The sequence below is a fragment of the Fragaria vesca genome, linkage group LG5, assembly GCF_000184155.1.
Source record: "Fragaria vesca subsp. vesca linkage group LG5, FraVesHawaii_1.0, whole genome shotgun sequence".
Classification (NCBI taxonomy): Eukaryota; Viridiplantae; Streptophyta; class Magnoliopsida; order Rosales; family Rosaceae; genus Fragaria; species Fragaria vesca.
The window spans coordinates 24,646,511-24,659,820 of record NC_020495.1 but is presented as its reverse complement, the minus strand read 5'-3'; the positions used below and the strand labels follow the sequence as shown (position 1 = coordinate 24,659,820).

The window sequence follows — 13,310 nt, the reverse complement described above, 5'->3', positions numbered from 1 at the left end:
TCGAACTTGATCTACCATCCCCTCCTGAACCGATACGCAATGGCGAGGACAACGACTACATTACATTGGGATAGGAAACACACGAGCATGGTCTTTCTTTTTTCTTATTAGGCTTATTCCGTTCATTTTAAATCTTTTGAAGCCAGAATCAACGCATTTTAACAAGCTTGTTCTTAACCTGCAGTATAGCATCTTTGATAGCATTTCATAATTTCTCTATCATGAAGAAACAAAAATCAAGATCCGTAAGTGTTATGCATAAGGAACATACATTCATGAATGCACTCTATTGATCAACGGCCATAAAAAGAAATGCACATACCAATTACGACACTGTCAGTAACAGATTACGGATATATACAAATCGGAATTACTTTCCAATACTACAAAACTATCTACCACAACTTGCCAATACTATCTCTTACCCACCAAACACTCACTTGAGTGTGTACATAGCACTTCCCTTGGAGGGGAACAAAGGGGTAAACACTAATCCAAAGTCAAAATCATATATCTACAACAGAAATGATGGTGAAATAATTAGCAGGATTTGCTCCACATGCACGATGATTTCATCGCATGCACAAAGGGACAAAATCATTCTTGTTGTTCGTCTAAAGTGACAGATCCCACGTCGGGATTGAAAATCACTGAAGTTGTAACAAGCATGCACTCTACCAGTGTAAGCCAATATTTGATAGCTGAACACCGTACACCAGAAAAGATTTTTTTAACCCTGATGAGTTGTTGTCTTGCTTCTTTGGGTCTTCTTTGGGTCGAATAGAGCTGGTATCGAAAGCAAAGATATGAGAAATGAAAGGCAGTGGAAGTATGCATTTATTTTTCTTCTTTTGATAGGTGAACATATTGTTTTTTTTTTTTTCATCGCTTTCATAGGAGTCGTAGTGCGGATATGAGCAATATTTAGCAGTGAAAATCAGTATAATTTACCTTGCTACCTTCACAACTTGTAGCTGAATAAATCTTTTTAACTCTGTCTGCGCTGATTGTAAGGAGATACTGATCCAGAAGGTGTGGGAGGAAAGGACTTATTTACAAAAGGATGTCTTAAAAGCTGAGCCGCAGTGGGACGATTATCTGGCTTGACTTGTAGGCATAGACGGATGAAATCTTGTGCCTCTTTTGAAAGAGAATCAGGAACCAGAGGGGGCTCCCCCTTTCCAATCTTCCATAATGCCTGCATCTGTTTAAACAGAAGAGAAAATGTTATCCAAACAATTGAAGAAATGTATAGTCTAGTCATCCTGAAACATAAAGAGTAATGAAAATGGCACAAACCCATTCGAGATTCGAGTATGGAACCAGCCCGGTTAACATCTCCAACACAGTACATCCAAGACTCCATATATCAGCTGGAAGGCCATAACCTTGACTCATACGATTAACAACCTGCACAATAATAGCTTGGTTAAGAATTCCCAAAAAAGTGGACAACGTACTACATCTACATGATAGAATAGTCACAAGCGACCTCTTGGTCAAAAAACTGGTCATGTACATCTTGCAGCTTTTCAAAGTTGCAAAAGTCAAGACATCACTTAAATGCTAGAAAAAGATAATTCATATCAATACAAAGGAAAAATAGAAGCTGGTAAGATTCAGATTGCAGGATACCTACAAACAAAACCCCGCCCCCATCAATCACAAATATCCATCAGCCTATAAAGCTATCAGGCCTGGAGAAAAAGCTATGAGACAGGTTCATACACATGATACAAAAGATTTTTCGTGCCAACAAACAATCTCCAAGTACCAAACTGAGCAATCATTGCCACAAGCATAAAGAACTAAAGGAACTGTTGATTCTGAAATGACCATCTTAACTAGAACGGTTAACTATCAAAATTGCTTTATGAACTTAACACAAATTCTTTCAAATGGTGTTGGGAAGGGAGAACAAAAAGAAGAGGACAAAGAAGGAAATCGAGAGAAGCTGCATTACAGTTCTCTTAAAAACTAAAAATAGATTTAATAAGTTTATAGTTTTAGTTTTATGCATCATCCTTGCTCTCCTTTTCACTTTTCTCATCTCCCTCTCCTTCTCTTGATTGTGATTTGTGACTATATACAAATAAACATGTACACATCTGAAATAAGCCTACCAACCACATCACTTTATAGGTGGCCCTTTCTGCAAAAATCATATATCAGGAGAACAACATACACAGAAAGGTAAACTTTAACCCAAGGGCCACCACCACTACATATACTGAATCATAATTAAAAATGGTTGTAAAGTCCGGATTAGAACCATAAACCAAGTTACTTATGGTAAAATCAGATAGACTACTTATTACATGTCTTTACACTGCACGGTTTACACTTCCTATCTTCTTGTAGTTCAAATTTGTTTTTATCTTATGGTAGAAATAGAATATACAAAATATAGCACCTTACTGATTCCCCTGGCCATTTGTTGACCAATATCCACTCTTTCTAATAAATGGTATATTCAAAATCCAACAACCTACCCAAAGCAACTAACAACAATTCTGTCAGAGATCGAGAAGCAAGTATAGTTCATGAAAGTCATCCTAAAAGAATCACTCTCAGTCGATGGGTGGTAGAACAAGAATGAGTGATCGATTTGGAAGTATTACAGGATTTACAGGTATATCCTCCAATGAGAGAGCTCATAAGCATTCAACATAATACGTTTTCAAATAAAAATACGCAAACTAATACACAATTCTAATTCAAAAGTGCAGAGGCAAACCTCAGGGGCCATCCAGTATGCAGTTCCTTTGGAAGATTTTATGTCGTTCATGTTGGTAATCTGGTAAGAGGACACATAACACAGTATAAGGAGAAATAATTCACAACCTTGTGCAAACTACTGAAAACAACAAAATACAATTGTTTTGGGGAATGAAAGACAAACCTTTGCCAATCCAAAGTCTGCAAGCTTCACAGATCCATTAGCATGCACCAAAATATTTGCGCATTTAATGTCCCTGAATGGAAGACACAGAAAGATGAGAATAGGTATACCCAAATTACAAGATGAAGGATGATCAGAAATTGTGATGGTGCGCCACTTTGTTTTCTCACTTTTGGAATGAATCCTCACATGAATATGGCTCATTGGTGGGATTTCACAATCTTCTGAGAACAATAAAGCCAAAACCATAATATATATACATATGTCAGGGGAGTTACCTGTGAATCACATTTCGGTCATGAAGATACTTCAGACCTTGCAAGATCTGTCTAGTGTATACAGAGACATGCGAATCTATCAGATGGTATGTCTGATACAGCTTTTGAAGGGAGCCTTTGGTTACCAGCTCCAGAAAGATATAAAGCTTTGATTCATCCTGCAAAGACGATTCAGAAAATATAATTGGTATAAGAGCTATGAAAAATTAATGCTGAACTAATAAATGGCTTAACTGCTTCATAACAAATAAACCTACTGGTATTGATGTTATGAATTCTTCATACTTTTGGACTCAAACAGAAGTATCAAATAATATGGACACTAGATGATAAGGTAACCCCAATAATGCATAACAGTGTAGACAGCATGTTTACATTTATCTACAGTCAGTTCGTAGATGGGAAAAAAGAAATTAAACAAAGATATTAACTGCATAAAATAAATACAGCGAAATAAAGGCAAAAAATACCAGTTTCATACTCTGGTCTGTACTTAAAAAAATGTGCAGACCAGCATCAAAGGTATCAATGTCATGTCAAATAAATGTAAAAATAACGCCTCTGCATATCATGACCTGAATCTGTTGCAAGTACCAATTTTATATCATGAACAGAAGTTTGAACCTCCATGAGTACTTACAATTATAGGAAAGTTCATAGCATAGCTAAACAATTATCCATGTGTATAGACTATAGAATAATGGGTACCTTTTGTGTGCCATGGTACTGAACTATGTTCTCATGTTCAAACTGACTCAGAAGAGCAATCTCCTGGAAGAAAAACAAAAACAGACAATGAGAAGAGAGTATCTCAGCAAGATACAAAAATCAAGATAGACCCTACTGGTATACAATTACTGTATCAATTACTTGATATAAGAGACATACTATTTCAGGACATAAAATGAAATCCAAGCCATTGTTACCTGTTCAAGTTGAGAAACTCTTTGCCTCCCCAGGGTTCCTTGATCAAGCAAGGAAACTTCCTTGACAGCAATGAAGCATCCGCCACTGAAAGATAGCAAAATCATATTCAATAAAGATTGGATATCACAGATAAAGAAAAGATACAAACATGGAACCACTCTTTTAATAGACATTCATATGAGAACATCTTGTCAGTATATTAGGGCATCAGAAACAAAGAAAAATTCATTTTGTAATACAGTTATAAATTCTTCATAAGGAAACAAGGATTTCATCTAATCCTTCTCCCATATTTAAAGATAAGAGATACCGTAAAGACTCAATAATCCCATAACAAGCCTAGCTCGAGTATGAAGGTTCTAATTTCCTCTTCTCCAACCAGAGCTGGTCTTTTCCTTTTCAAACAATACACAACTTAAATTTTGAAACTACAACGGTTCATTTTTTCAACAATCATCCTAACATACTGGTTATCACTTTAACCTATCTTTTCCCCCTTAATGAACAAAGTGGAATCGAATACAAACGAATTGCTCCATCTTTTTTCCAACACAGATTGAAGTTTCAACCCTTCCCAGTAGTGGTTTAACAGTCAATCCACATATTCCTAAATGTAGAGATATCCGTGAACTAGCAAAACAATATGAATACAAGATTGAATGACTCCGACTTCAAGCAATGCAACATAATGAGAATTAAGACATATGCAAGATCGAGCATTCATAAATTAAGCAGCTAGAATGAGTTTTTAGCAGCACTTACTCAGAAATTCCTTCATACACAGACCCGAAAGAGCCGCTGCCGAGAAGATCACCCTTCTCCCAAGAAGTGATAACAAGCTTAGGCCTCCCATTCGGCGAAATCCTTCCATTTGGGGAAATGTATGAAGGGTCTGTGGTACTACTGGAAGAATCATCGTCATTGGAAGTAGTAAACGAACACCCGCCGGAGTTCACCACCGTCTCTCTAATCTCAACCGCCACATTATTCTCCTCTTCTTCTTCTTCCTCCTCTTCTTCTTCATCGGAAGAAGAAGAAGAAGGAGGACGAAACCTTCTCTGCACCATGTCCGACGCCTCTCTATCCTCTTCCGGCGCGAAGTCCCTCAAAAGATCCCAGGTGGAGCATCCATCGTCGATCACCGGAACCCTAGCCATCGACGGCGGCGGCTTCAGCCCCGGCGGCCGCACTCCCTTAATTCCGACGCTAACACTACAACTACTACTACTCGAACTACAACACCCGCTCGGCCCGGCCAATTCGGACCGAGTCGAGTCGGCAACCGTAACACTAACGCTATCCCTGACTCTATCGCACAGCTCCTCCACCCTATCGTCATCCGATTCGTCACCCGGGTCGGGTCTCGGACTATCCATCCCGTAGAATTTCGCCATGGGGAGAACATCCGAGTTGGTGGAGCGGATCTTCCGGGCCTCCCAGGCCGCCTCGGGTATCTCGAACTCGTCCGGGGAAAACCCTAGCTTGGCGCAAATCCGCTCGAACTCGCCGTTTCCTTCGACCCGGAAGCTGGTCCGGTCGGTCAAGTCGAGCGAGCGCGTGTGGCGCGGCGAGTGTGGGGAGGAAGTAGAGGCGTCGTAGTCAATGTGCTTCACCGCATTGCGCCGCTCCAATTTGGGCCGCCGCTTCGGATCCATGGCTTTGGCTTCAGCTTTAGCTCTTGCTTTAGCTTCAGCTTTAGCTCTAGCTTTAGCTCCCTTGCTGCTGCCGCTGCCGCTGCTGCTGCTAGAGAAGAAACGCGGTAAATGATGCATAGGGAGATAAACCCATCTAAAGGGTCTACCCCGGCTGCGCGTGTGGTTCAGTCGCGACGGAGCTGCTGCTCGCGATTTTTTGGCCGGGAAAATCGGAAGGTTTTTGGGAGGAAGAGAAGAGACGAGGACCGAGGGGAAAGAGTGTAGGGGACTTTTTTGGGGGCTGGTAAACGCCGTCGGAGGGGAAGAACAGAAAAGGAAAACGCGGTGCCACGTGGACAGTTTGGGGGTGGTGGGGCCCTACCTGGGAAAGACAGCTCTCTGTTCAGCCTTTCGTGTTTGTCTGAGGATGAGTGTAAATTCTTGAGCGTACGTCCTACGTACAGATGCATTAATCCACCGTTGTATATTTATTACTGGTAATCAGTAATTATGAGGTTATAAGATTGTTGGAAAGTCAATGAGCGAAAATTCTCTACGCATCAAAGTCTAAGTGGACCGAGTAACTAATATGTAATATTTTAATTTGGTCATGCACGTCGTATTATCATGCATGTATTTTAATACCGTTAACAAAATTGAAACCTAAAAAAATAGTTCTGAGTGTTTATAACACAAGAGGTGATGACCTGATGTCGAATAAAAGATACTTTTATTATAAGCGCTTAATTTGGTCGGATCAAAAATGAAAATGAAATTAAAGAATTTAGGTGACTAGTCTTCATTCGATATTTGCACATGACGATTTGAGGACTTATATATTAATGGTACAAGTGCACCTTAATGCGTAGAATCTGCTCCGGTCCATAAGTGCATAAGTCCTTGTATGTTTATTACTGGTAATCAATGACTATGAGGTTATGACTTATGAGATTGTATGAGAGAGTCCATGAGTGCATTATCTTTGTATATACAGTGTGTAAGCTATACAGTACAATCTTAATCATTCATATGTGAGACTTACATATAACTCTTGATAAACTAATACCGATCGAAAGACCTAACCAATATTTGAAAGGGCTACGTTGTTGTGACATTCTTTATTGTTACAGACAGGAGTTATTTGAAATAGATCTCCGACCTCTCTAGCTTGACTTAAGATCATAGGTGCTATTCAAGTTGTCAAATTTTGGTGAAAATTTTGTCACTCTTAAAAGTTTGTATGGTTTCTTCAAAAGAAGTTTGTATGATAAAAAAAATTGAAAAAGGAATTATATAATCAAAAATATTTAATTAACTTATTTTGGTGAAACAGTTTTAATTATTAACTTGAACTATATGCAAATGTAAAGTGGATGATTGTATTTATTAATCAATCACCACTAGAGTTTATGATCATAATTACATTTAGGCTACTAATTAAAGTTTATAACCATAATTACATTTAGGTGAACCTAAACTTCAAGAGCATCCATCTTCTTTCAAATATATTAATGGTGCTGCAGGCAGCTAGCTAAAGGCCTAAAGCTAGAAGATAAGGAAGGCGACTATATTTCGTATGTAAAACAGACTAATCAAAAGAGTAACACCAAGGTTTTCTTTTGTTTGTTTTTTATTTTGGAGAATGATAGTTTGGGATATCGCAAAAATCCAACACATGAGACAAAAATATGTACAAATACAAGTGACATGGACCATTGTAGGAATCGTGTAGATAAAAGAGTTTCAAAATGCTTAGCTGTTTTTTTAATCAATTTCCAGGAAAGGTCGAAATTCGCAAAATATCAGGGTCAGTTTTTCGACAACCCGATTCTATTGACTAGTGATGGTTGCTTCTTACAATTCTTACCTTGAGGTGGACTTTTCTGTGGCTGCATCGGTCTTCATATAAATGTCAAACACCCTAATTTAAACACACAAAAAAAAGGTGTGATATCCTTTCCCAAAGAAGAAAAAGAAAAAGAAGGTGTGATATTTTCACAGTGCACTACATTGCTCTAAAAAAAATATAATAATAATAAAGCCTACCTTTTGTTTATATAAAAGAATTTGATACATGACTTTGACATTTTTGAACTCAAAGACAATTTTGTCATTAATACTAAAGTAAAGAGTATAATATGAATCGATCTATTACCATGCGTACAGGGGACAAGCAAGATCATCTGATTCGTATGAGGGTTGCATCTTCGTTACAAATTTCGGCTCATAAGGAGCCTATAATCAGCAAATAGATCATAGGCAATTGTTTCTAACAAACTAAAAACAAGAAAATAAAAGCTCCCCCATGTGAAAAGCATGGACCAAAAACAATTGTTCCAAAATAAACAAAAACAACTGAAAATGCAAAAAGAGAAATAGAAAAAAAAAGATTTCAAAGAACCTCCTTGCCCTTTAAGCTAGAGCTTCGAGGAAGGAGCCGGATCTTCCTGATTGACATCTCTTTTGGGTTTCTGGAGCAATTGCTATATGTTCTACTTGTTGTAACATGTTAACATTAGTGTACCCACATTTGTTTTCGTCACACTTATCATTAGGGAAGTTAATTCTATAGTAGGTCATAGTGTGCATCAGGACATGTAGCAACTCGTCTTTACATTATGTATGATGCACACTCATTGTTAGTTAAGTTACGAAACACAATACGTGTGAGTCATTTAAGGTAGATCGTAAGTAAAATATGAAAAGTCACGTGATACGTCCTAAATCTAGTTACCTCTTTAGTTAAATTTTACCCCTTAATTGAGTTAATTCTATTGTAGATCATAGTTTGAGTTAGGACATATGGCAACTCATCTTCACATTTATGAATCATGCACTCCCTCTTTTTTTTTCTCTCAGTTTTGTGTTTCACTTTGACTAACACAATTAAGAATGGATTCCTTTTTTTTCTTTTTTTTTTTGGTTTGCTACCCATTTTTTTCGAGTGGAGGCCTTCTAACCCGAGGGATCTGGGGCGTGCTTAGTGCGACTTCACCAAAGTGAACAAACCAAGATAACCCCACACCTCATTGAGCAGATACTCACTTATTCTCTGATCACTTTAATGCCAGCCCCCTGCTTGGTTATAAGTCTTCGCTACAAGACTCGGCCCTTTTTCTTTTCTTTTTTTCATCAAATGATAACTTTTCCTTTCAATAAGGATACAAGATAATTATGCCAAGTGACCATTACACATCCACTTGTTGACCATTACACAAGCCCAATCTATCTATTCAATCTTGGCCTCCGAAATCTTTGTCATCGCCAACTTTGCATCAATCTTGACAGCGCCGTTTATCAGTGTCTTTGCTACTATGATAGTCGTATCCATCTTGTCCATACTTGATACCCAAGGGTGATATTGTTCCACCACGATATTGTGTTTACTAAATCTGTGCTAATTAAATAAACGTTAACTTGATACCCAAAGGGGTATATTGTTCCATCCCGATTATTTCGGTCTCCATTCTACTTGTTGTTCATTCATGATTTCTTCCATTCATGTTATTGGCCCCTATTCATGACACTTTTCCATTCAAAATAAACATGTCATGAGAGTGTATGACATTGTGGCGATGCAATTCAATTCATTCATCAACCAATACTCCTAAGGTAGTTAGGTGAATGAAGTTATTGTCAAGCCCTAAGTAACAATAATAGCGACGAGAAAACAATTACAAAAATGTTATAAGGAAAAAATATATCGAAGTACAAAGAAACATAAATTCTACAATAGAGTAACATAAAATTGAAGTTGAACGTTTCAAATGTATGTTGGATAAACGTTAATATGTTGATAACTTGATATCGCTTTTGATCAAGCTACCCAAAATGAAACTATTGGTAATATTGTGTGAGATAAGGAAGCTGACTGCTTATGTTAGAGGTATCTATGCTACAGTCTCAAATGTTAGTTTGCCATAGTATGTTGAGGCATTGGTGAGTAAAGTTGTGTTTTGTTACGCTCTTCGTACTTCTCTACATATAGCTAACCTTTCTTCACTGGTTATTACCAAAAAAAACCTTCCTTCACTGGTAAGACTTGTTTTTGTTCACATTAATGACACATGCTTAGGTGGTCATGCTTCCTTGACATCTAAAAATTATTATTTAGATAAAAAACTTAAATACTAAAATTAGTCTATCAATGGTCAAACTCACAATCTTCTACTTACTAAAAAAGATATTATACCACTTACATCAAAAAATATTTTTAGTGATCCATTAGTCCATTCCCCTAATTTTATTTCTATTATTTCCTTTGTGTAGTGTTGAAATATTATCAAATCAGGTTTGACATTCATTTTGACAATATAAAACATACAAAGCTAAAAATAGAAAAAGAAGACAATAACATACACACATGATAACATATGTTTGTATATAAATACTATACACCCATGATAGGGGGAGACGTTATGTCACCAACTAAAATCAACACCGTTGATCATATCACATAACACCATTTTGCAATGTCTCACTTTTTAATTAACATCTCTAACAATTTATCTTATCTCTCATTTCCTAGTCATGAAAAATTTAAAGATAATAATCTCACTCCCTAATGGAAAGGGTTGATCAGAAAATCACAATTAGTCCCCCTTCTCTATAAATCCCGAATAAAGATCTTCATAGACTTTTAAATCCATCTACGATATGAGCACAATAGGTAAATACTTAATAGTTAGTTTCCACATTAATCACTCCCGGACTCGAATAACTATAAATCAAAATAAAAACCCATATGGCCATTTTCGTGTTTCATTAAGTAATTTAGGTGGGTTGGTCCTAGGTGTGTAATAGCTAAAACGAAAATTGATAAACATAATTTAGATAAAATTAAAAAGAAAAAAAGAAATTAAAATTTTGATACCTAAAGGAGAAGAGGCTGTTCTTCATACGTTTCGTTCCGCAGTGTCTAAAACTAACAAACACACCCTCTCTGCCTCTCTCTCTCTCACCCGAAACCCAATTCTATCTCTCTCTCGCAAAACCGAAAACAAAACCCTATTAATTTCCAGACTCCATCAGACTCCTCGTCCCTCATTCCAATCCTTGTTGCCTTTCTCTCTCTCTCTCTGCCGCCTCGTCGCTTCGGTGACTCTGAAACTCTCTCTCTCTCGCTCTCCGCCTCCGAAAACGCCATTGGTTTTCAATACACACACTGAGGTCAGAGGCGGTTATCAAAACGGTTACCGTTTTGGCTTAATCGCAATCACTGCGCCCTAGGGTTAGTCCTCTCCTCTTTTTCCATCTCCGTTGTTTTAATTTCGGGGTCTGCAAATCCCCCTAGGTCTATTTTGTGAGAGTTACACACAGAAATAGAGAAGAAGAAGAAGAAGAGGAGGATTCTAGGGTTTCTATTTTCGCCGCATTCAGTCTCTGATTTCGCCGTCGCCTAGGGTTTTATTTTTGTTTTTATTTATATTTGCGTTGTTGATTGGTTGGTTGATTGGGGTGGTTTTGGATGTTGTTGCCATAGTTACAGAGCTATTGCTTCTTCGTGTTGTTTCGGGGTTGGAGATGAGGGTCCTCTGAGTGAGTGTGGTGCGGTTTTTTCTCCTGCAAATCCATCTTTTATTCGAAGATGGAGGAGTAGACAGGTTATTCTGTGTGTCACTTTTTTTTTTAATAAGAGAAGTGATCGCATTGCCCGCCCCGGGTTTGTAAGTGGGTGGAAACTTGGTTTCTAATTGGTGCATAAGCCGCGGTGTTGGTAGATATAGTTATTGGCAGTAATAAGGCTTGTCCAGGTTTTTAGAATTGTAGAGGAGCAAATATACCCTGTCGAAGCAACTGTGTGGATACTTTTTTCATAAGTTTCGTGGAGGAAATTTTTGTTGTGACTTAGGATAACCCATCCATTTGTAGTGGGACTGACTTGCTGAAGGCAGTTGATTGTGAAGAAGAGAAATTTGTTGTGGTTGGAACTTCACTCTCTTTGTTGAAGTTTATTAAATTTGGGGGAAAACGGCGGAGGTGGGGAAGAAGGTGAGAAGTGTTTCTGTTGTTATAGCTGATGATGTTCAGTGCTCCTTATGGAAAAAAGTGAACCCCCATTAGGCCCATTAGCTCCACAATGGCTGAGAAATACAGGCGGTGTTACTGGGGGTGGCAGTTCAACCCACCACCATTTTGCATCATCTTCAGGTACGTTTTGTTGATGTTTTGTGTTCCTAATACTTTGTTTGCATGCAATTATGTTACACAGACACTCATTTATGGATTGTGGAGACATCTGTCACAATGGACCTGTTGAATTTATGGTAGTTCTGTATCTGTTAGTATAACACAAAGTTTCTTGACTGTTCTGTAATACTTATGTAGATGTTCAGCCGGCTCATCACTCAAGAAGTAGAACTACAAAGACCACAAGTGACATTGACCCCACTCGCTCTTCTTATTTGGAACGCTCCTCCTCCTCTAATCCCCGGAGGAGTTCTAGCAATGGTTCTGCAAAGCATGCCTACAGTAGTTTTAGCAGAAGCCACCGTGATAAGGACCGTGAAAAGGAAAAAGAAAGATTAAATTTTGGAGAGCCTTGGGACCGTGACTGTCCTGACCATCTGAGCTTGTATAGCAATAAGGATGCTTTGCGACGTTCCCAGTCTATGAGTTCCAGGAATAAAAGTGAAACTTTGTCCCGAAGAATTGCTATTGACTCAAAAAGTGGTAGCAACAGCATTCATAACAATGGAAATGGTCTGCTTTCTGGGGGTGGAGTTGGTAGTCCGAATGCTGTATTTGATAAGGATTTTCCCTCACTTGGAACTGAAGAAAGGCAAGGCGTGCCTGATATCGGAAGAGTCCCATCTCCGGGGTTTACCTCAGCTGTTCAGAGCCTGCCTGTTGGCAATTCAGCTTTGATTGGGGGAGAGCAATTTAAATCAGCTTTGGCAGAGGTGCCTAATGCTATAATTGGCAGCAGTAGCTCAGGATCATTTTCGGTTCAACCCACTGTTGCTGCTACTTCTGAGTCTGGGGCTTCCGTTGCAATGGCTGGTCTTAATATGGCTGAAGCATTAGTGCAAGCTCCAGCAAGAGCTCGCACTGTTCCTCAGGTAACCGAGAGGTTTGTTTGTTTTGTGCTATTTAAACCATTCAATTAATGTGCTATTTGTTTATCTAACAAAGCATTTTCTTTTGCAGTTATCTATCAGGACACAAAGGCTTGAGGAATTGGCTCTCAAGCAGTCGAGGCAATTAATACCAGTGACACCTTCAATGCCAAAATCTTCAGTAAGTGGACTATCTGCATGAGGTTGTTTGACGGGTGTTAAACGTTTCTCTTCTAATATCTTGTATTTGATTCCTTTAAAAGAAAAATAAATAAAAACTCTTGTTTTTAGTTGTAGTTGGGATGGATCCATTTACTATGTTTTCCTCACATCCCCCTATATAAATCATGGAAGGGTGATACAGGCTCTTTGGCACTTGATGTTATGTTTGTTTGTCTAGGAATGAGTTAGCAATACAAAGACATTACATTGAGAGACTAGTTGCATGTTTATTTCTTCTCTCGGACATCGTAGCTTGAAACATATCGTTCCCCACCCCCCCCCCGCCCNC

General features: G+C 38.3%; 2 protein-coding genes across 2 annotated transcripts in view; one reads left to right on the top strand and one right to left on the bottom strand.

Annotated features, from left to right (window-relative positions):
* Nucleotides 1-274: 274 nt before the first annotated feature.
* On the bottom strand, nucleotides 275-5,996 carry LOC101294665 (mitogen-activated protein kinase kinase kinase 1-like). Its single transcript, XM_004300390.1, has 9 exons — nucleotides 4,870-5,996; nucleotides 4,107-4,191; nucleotides 3,889-3,951; nucleotides 3,181-3,338; nucleotides 2,903-2,975; nucleotides 2,738-2,797; nucleotides 1,300-1,410; nucleotides 952-1,204; nucleotides 275-786 (listed from the first exon to the last, which is right to left on the bottom strand). The coding sequence occupies exons 1-8, from the start codon at nucleotides 5,877-5,879 to the stop codon at nucleotides 989-991; spliced, it is 1,776 nt and encodes a 591-aa protein (XP_004300438.1). The 5' UTR covers nucleotides 5,880-5,996; the 3' UTR covers nucleotides 275-786; nucleotides 952-988.
* Nucleotides 5,997-10,677: 4,681 nt separating this feature from the next.
* The window catches only part of LOC101294372, a 5,002-nt gene continuing 2,369 nt past the window's right edge, over nucleotides 10,678-13,310 (top strand). The window contains exons 1-3 of the mRNA XM_004300389.1: nucleotides 10,678-11,891; nucleotides 12,069-12,802; nucleotides 12,891-12,980. Coding sequence (XP_004300437.1) covers nucleotides 11,780-11,891; nucleotides 12,069-12,802; nucleotides 12,891-12,980 — 936 coding nt within the window. The 5' untranslated portion in view covers nucleotides 10,678-11,779. The remainder of the gene's footprint in view (nucleotides 11,892-12,068; nucleotides 12,803-12,890; nucleotides 12,981-13,310) is intronic.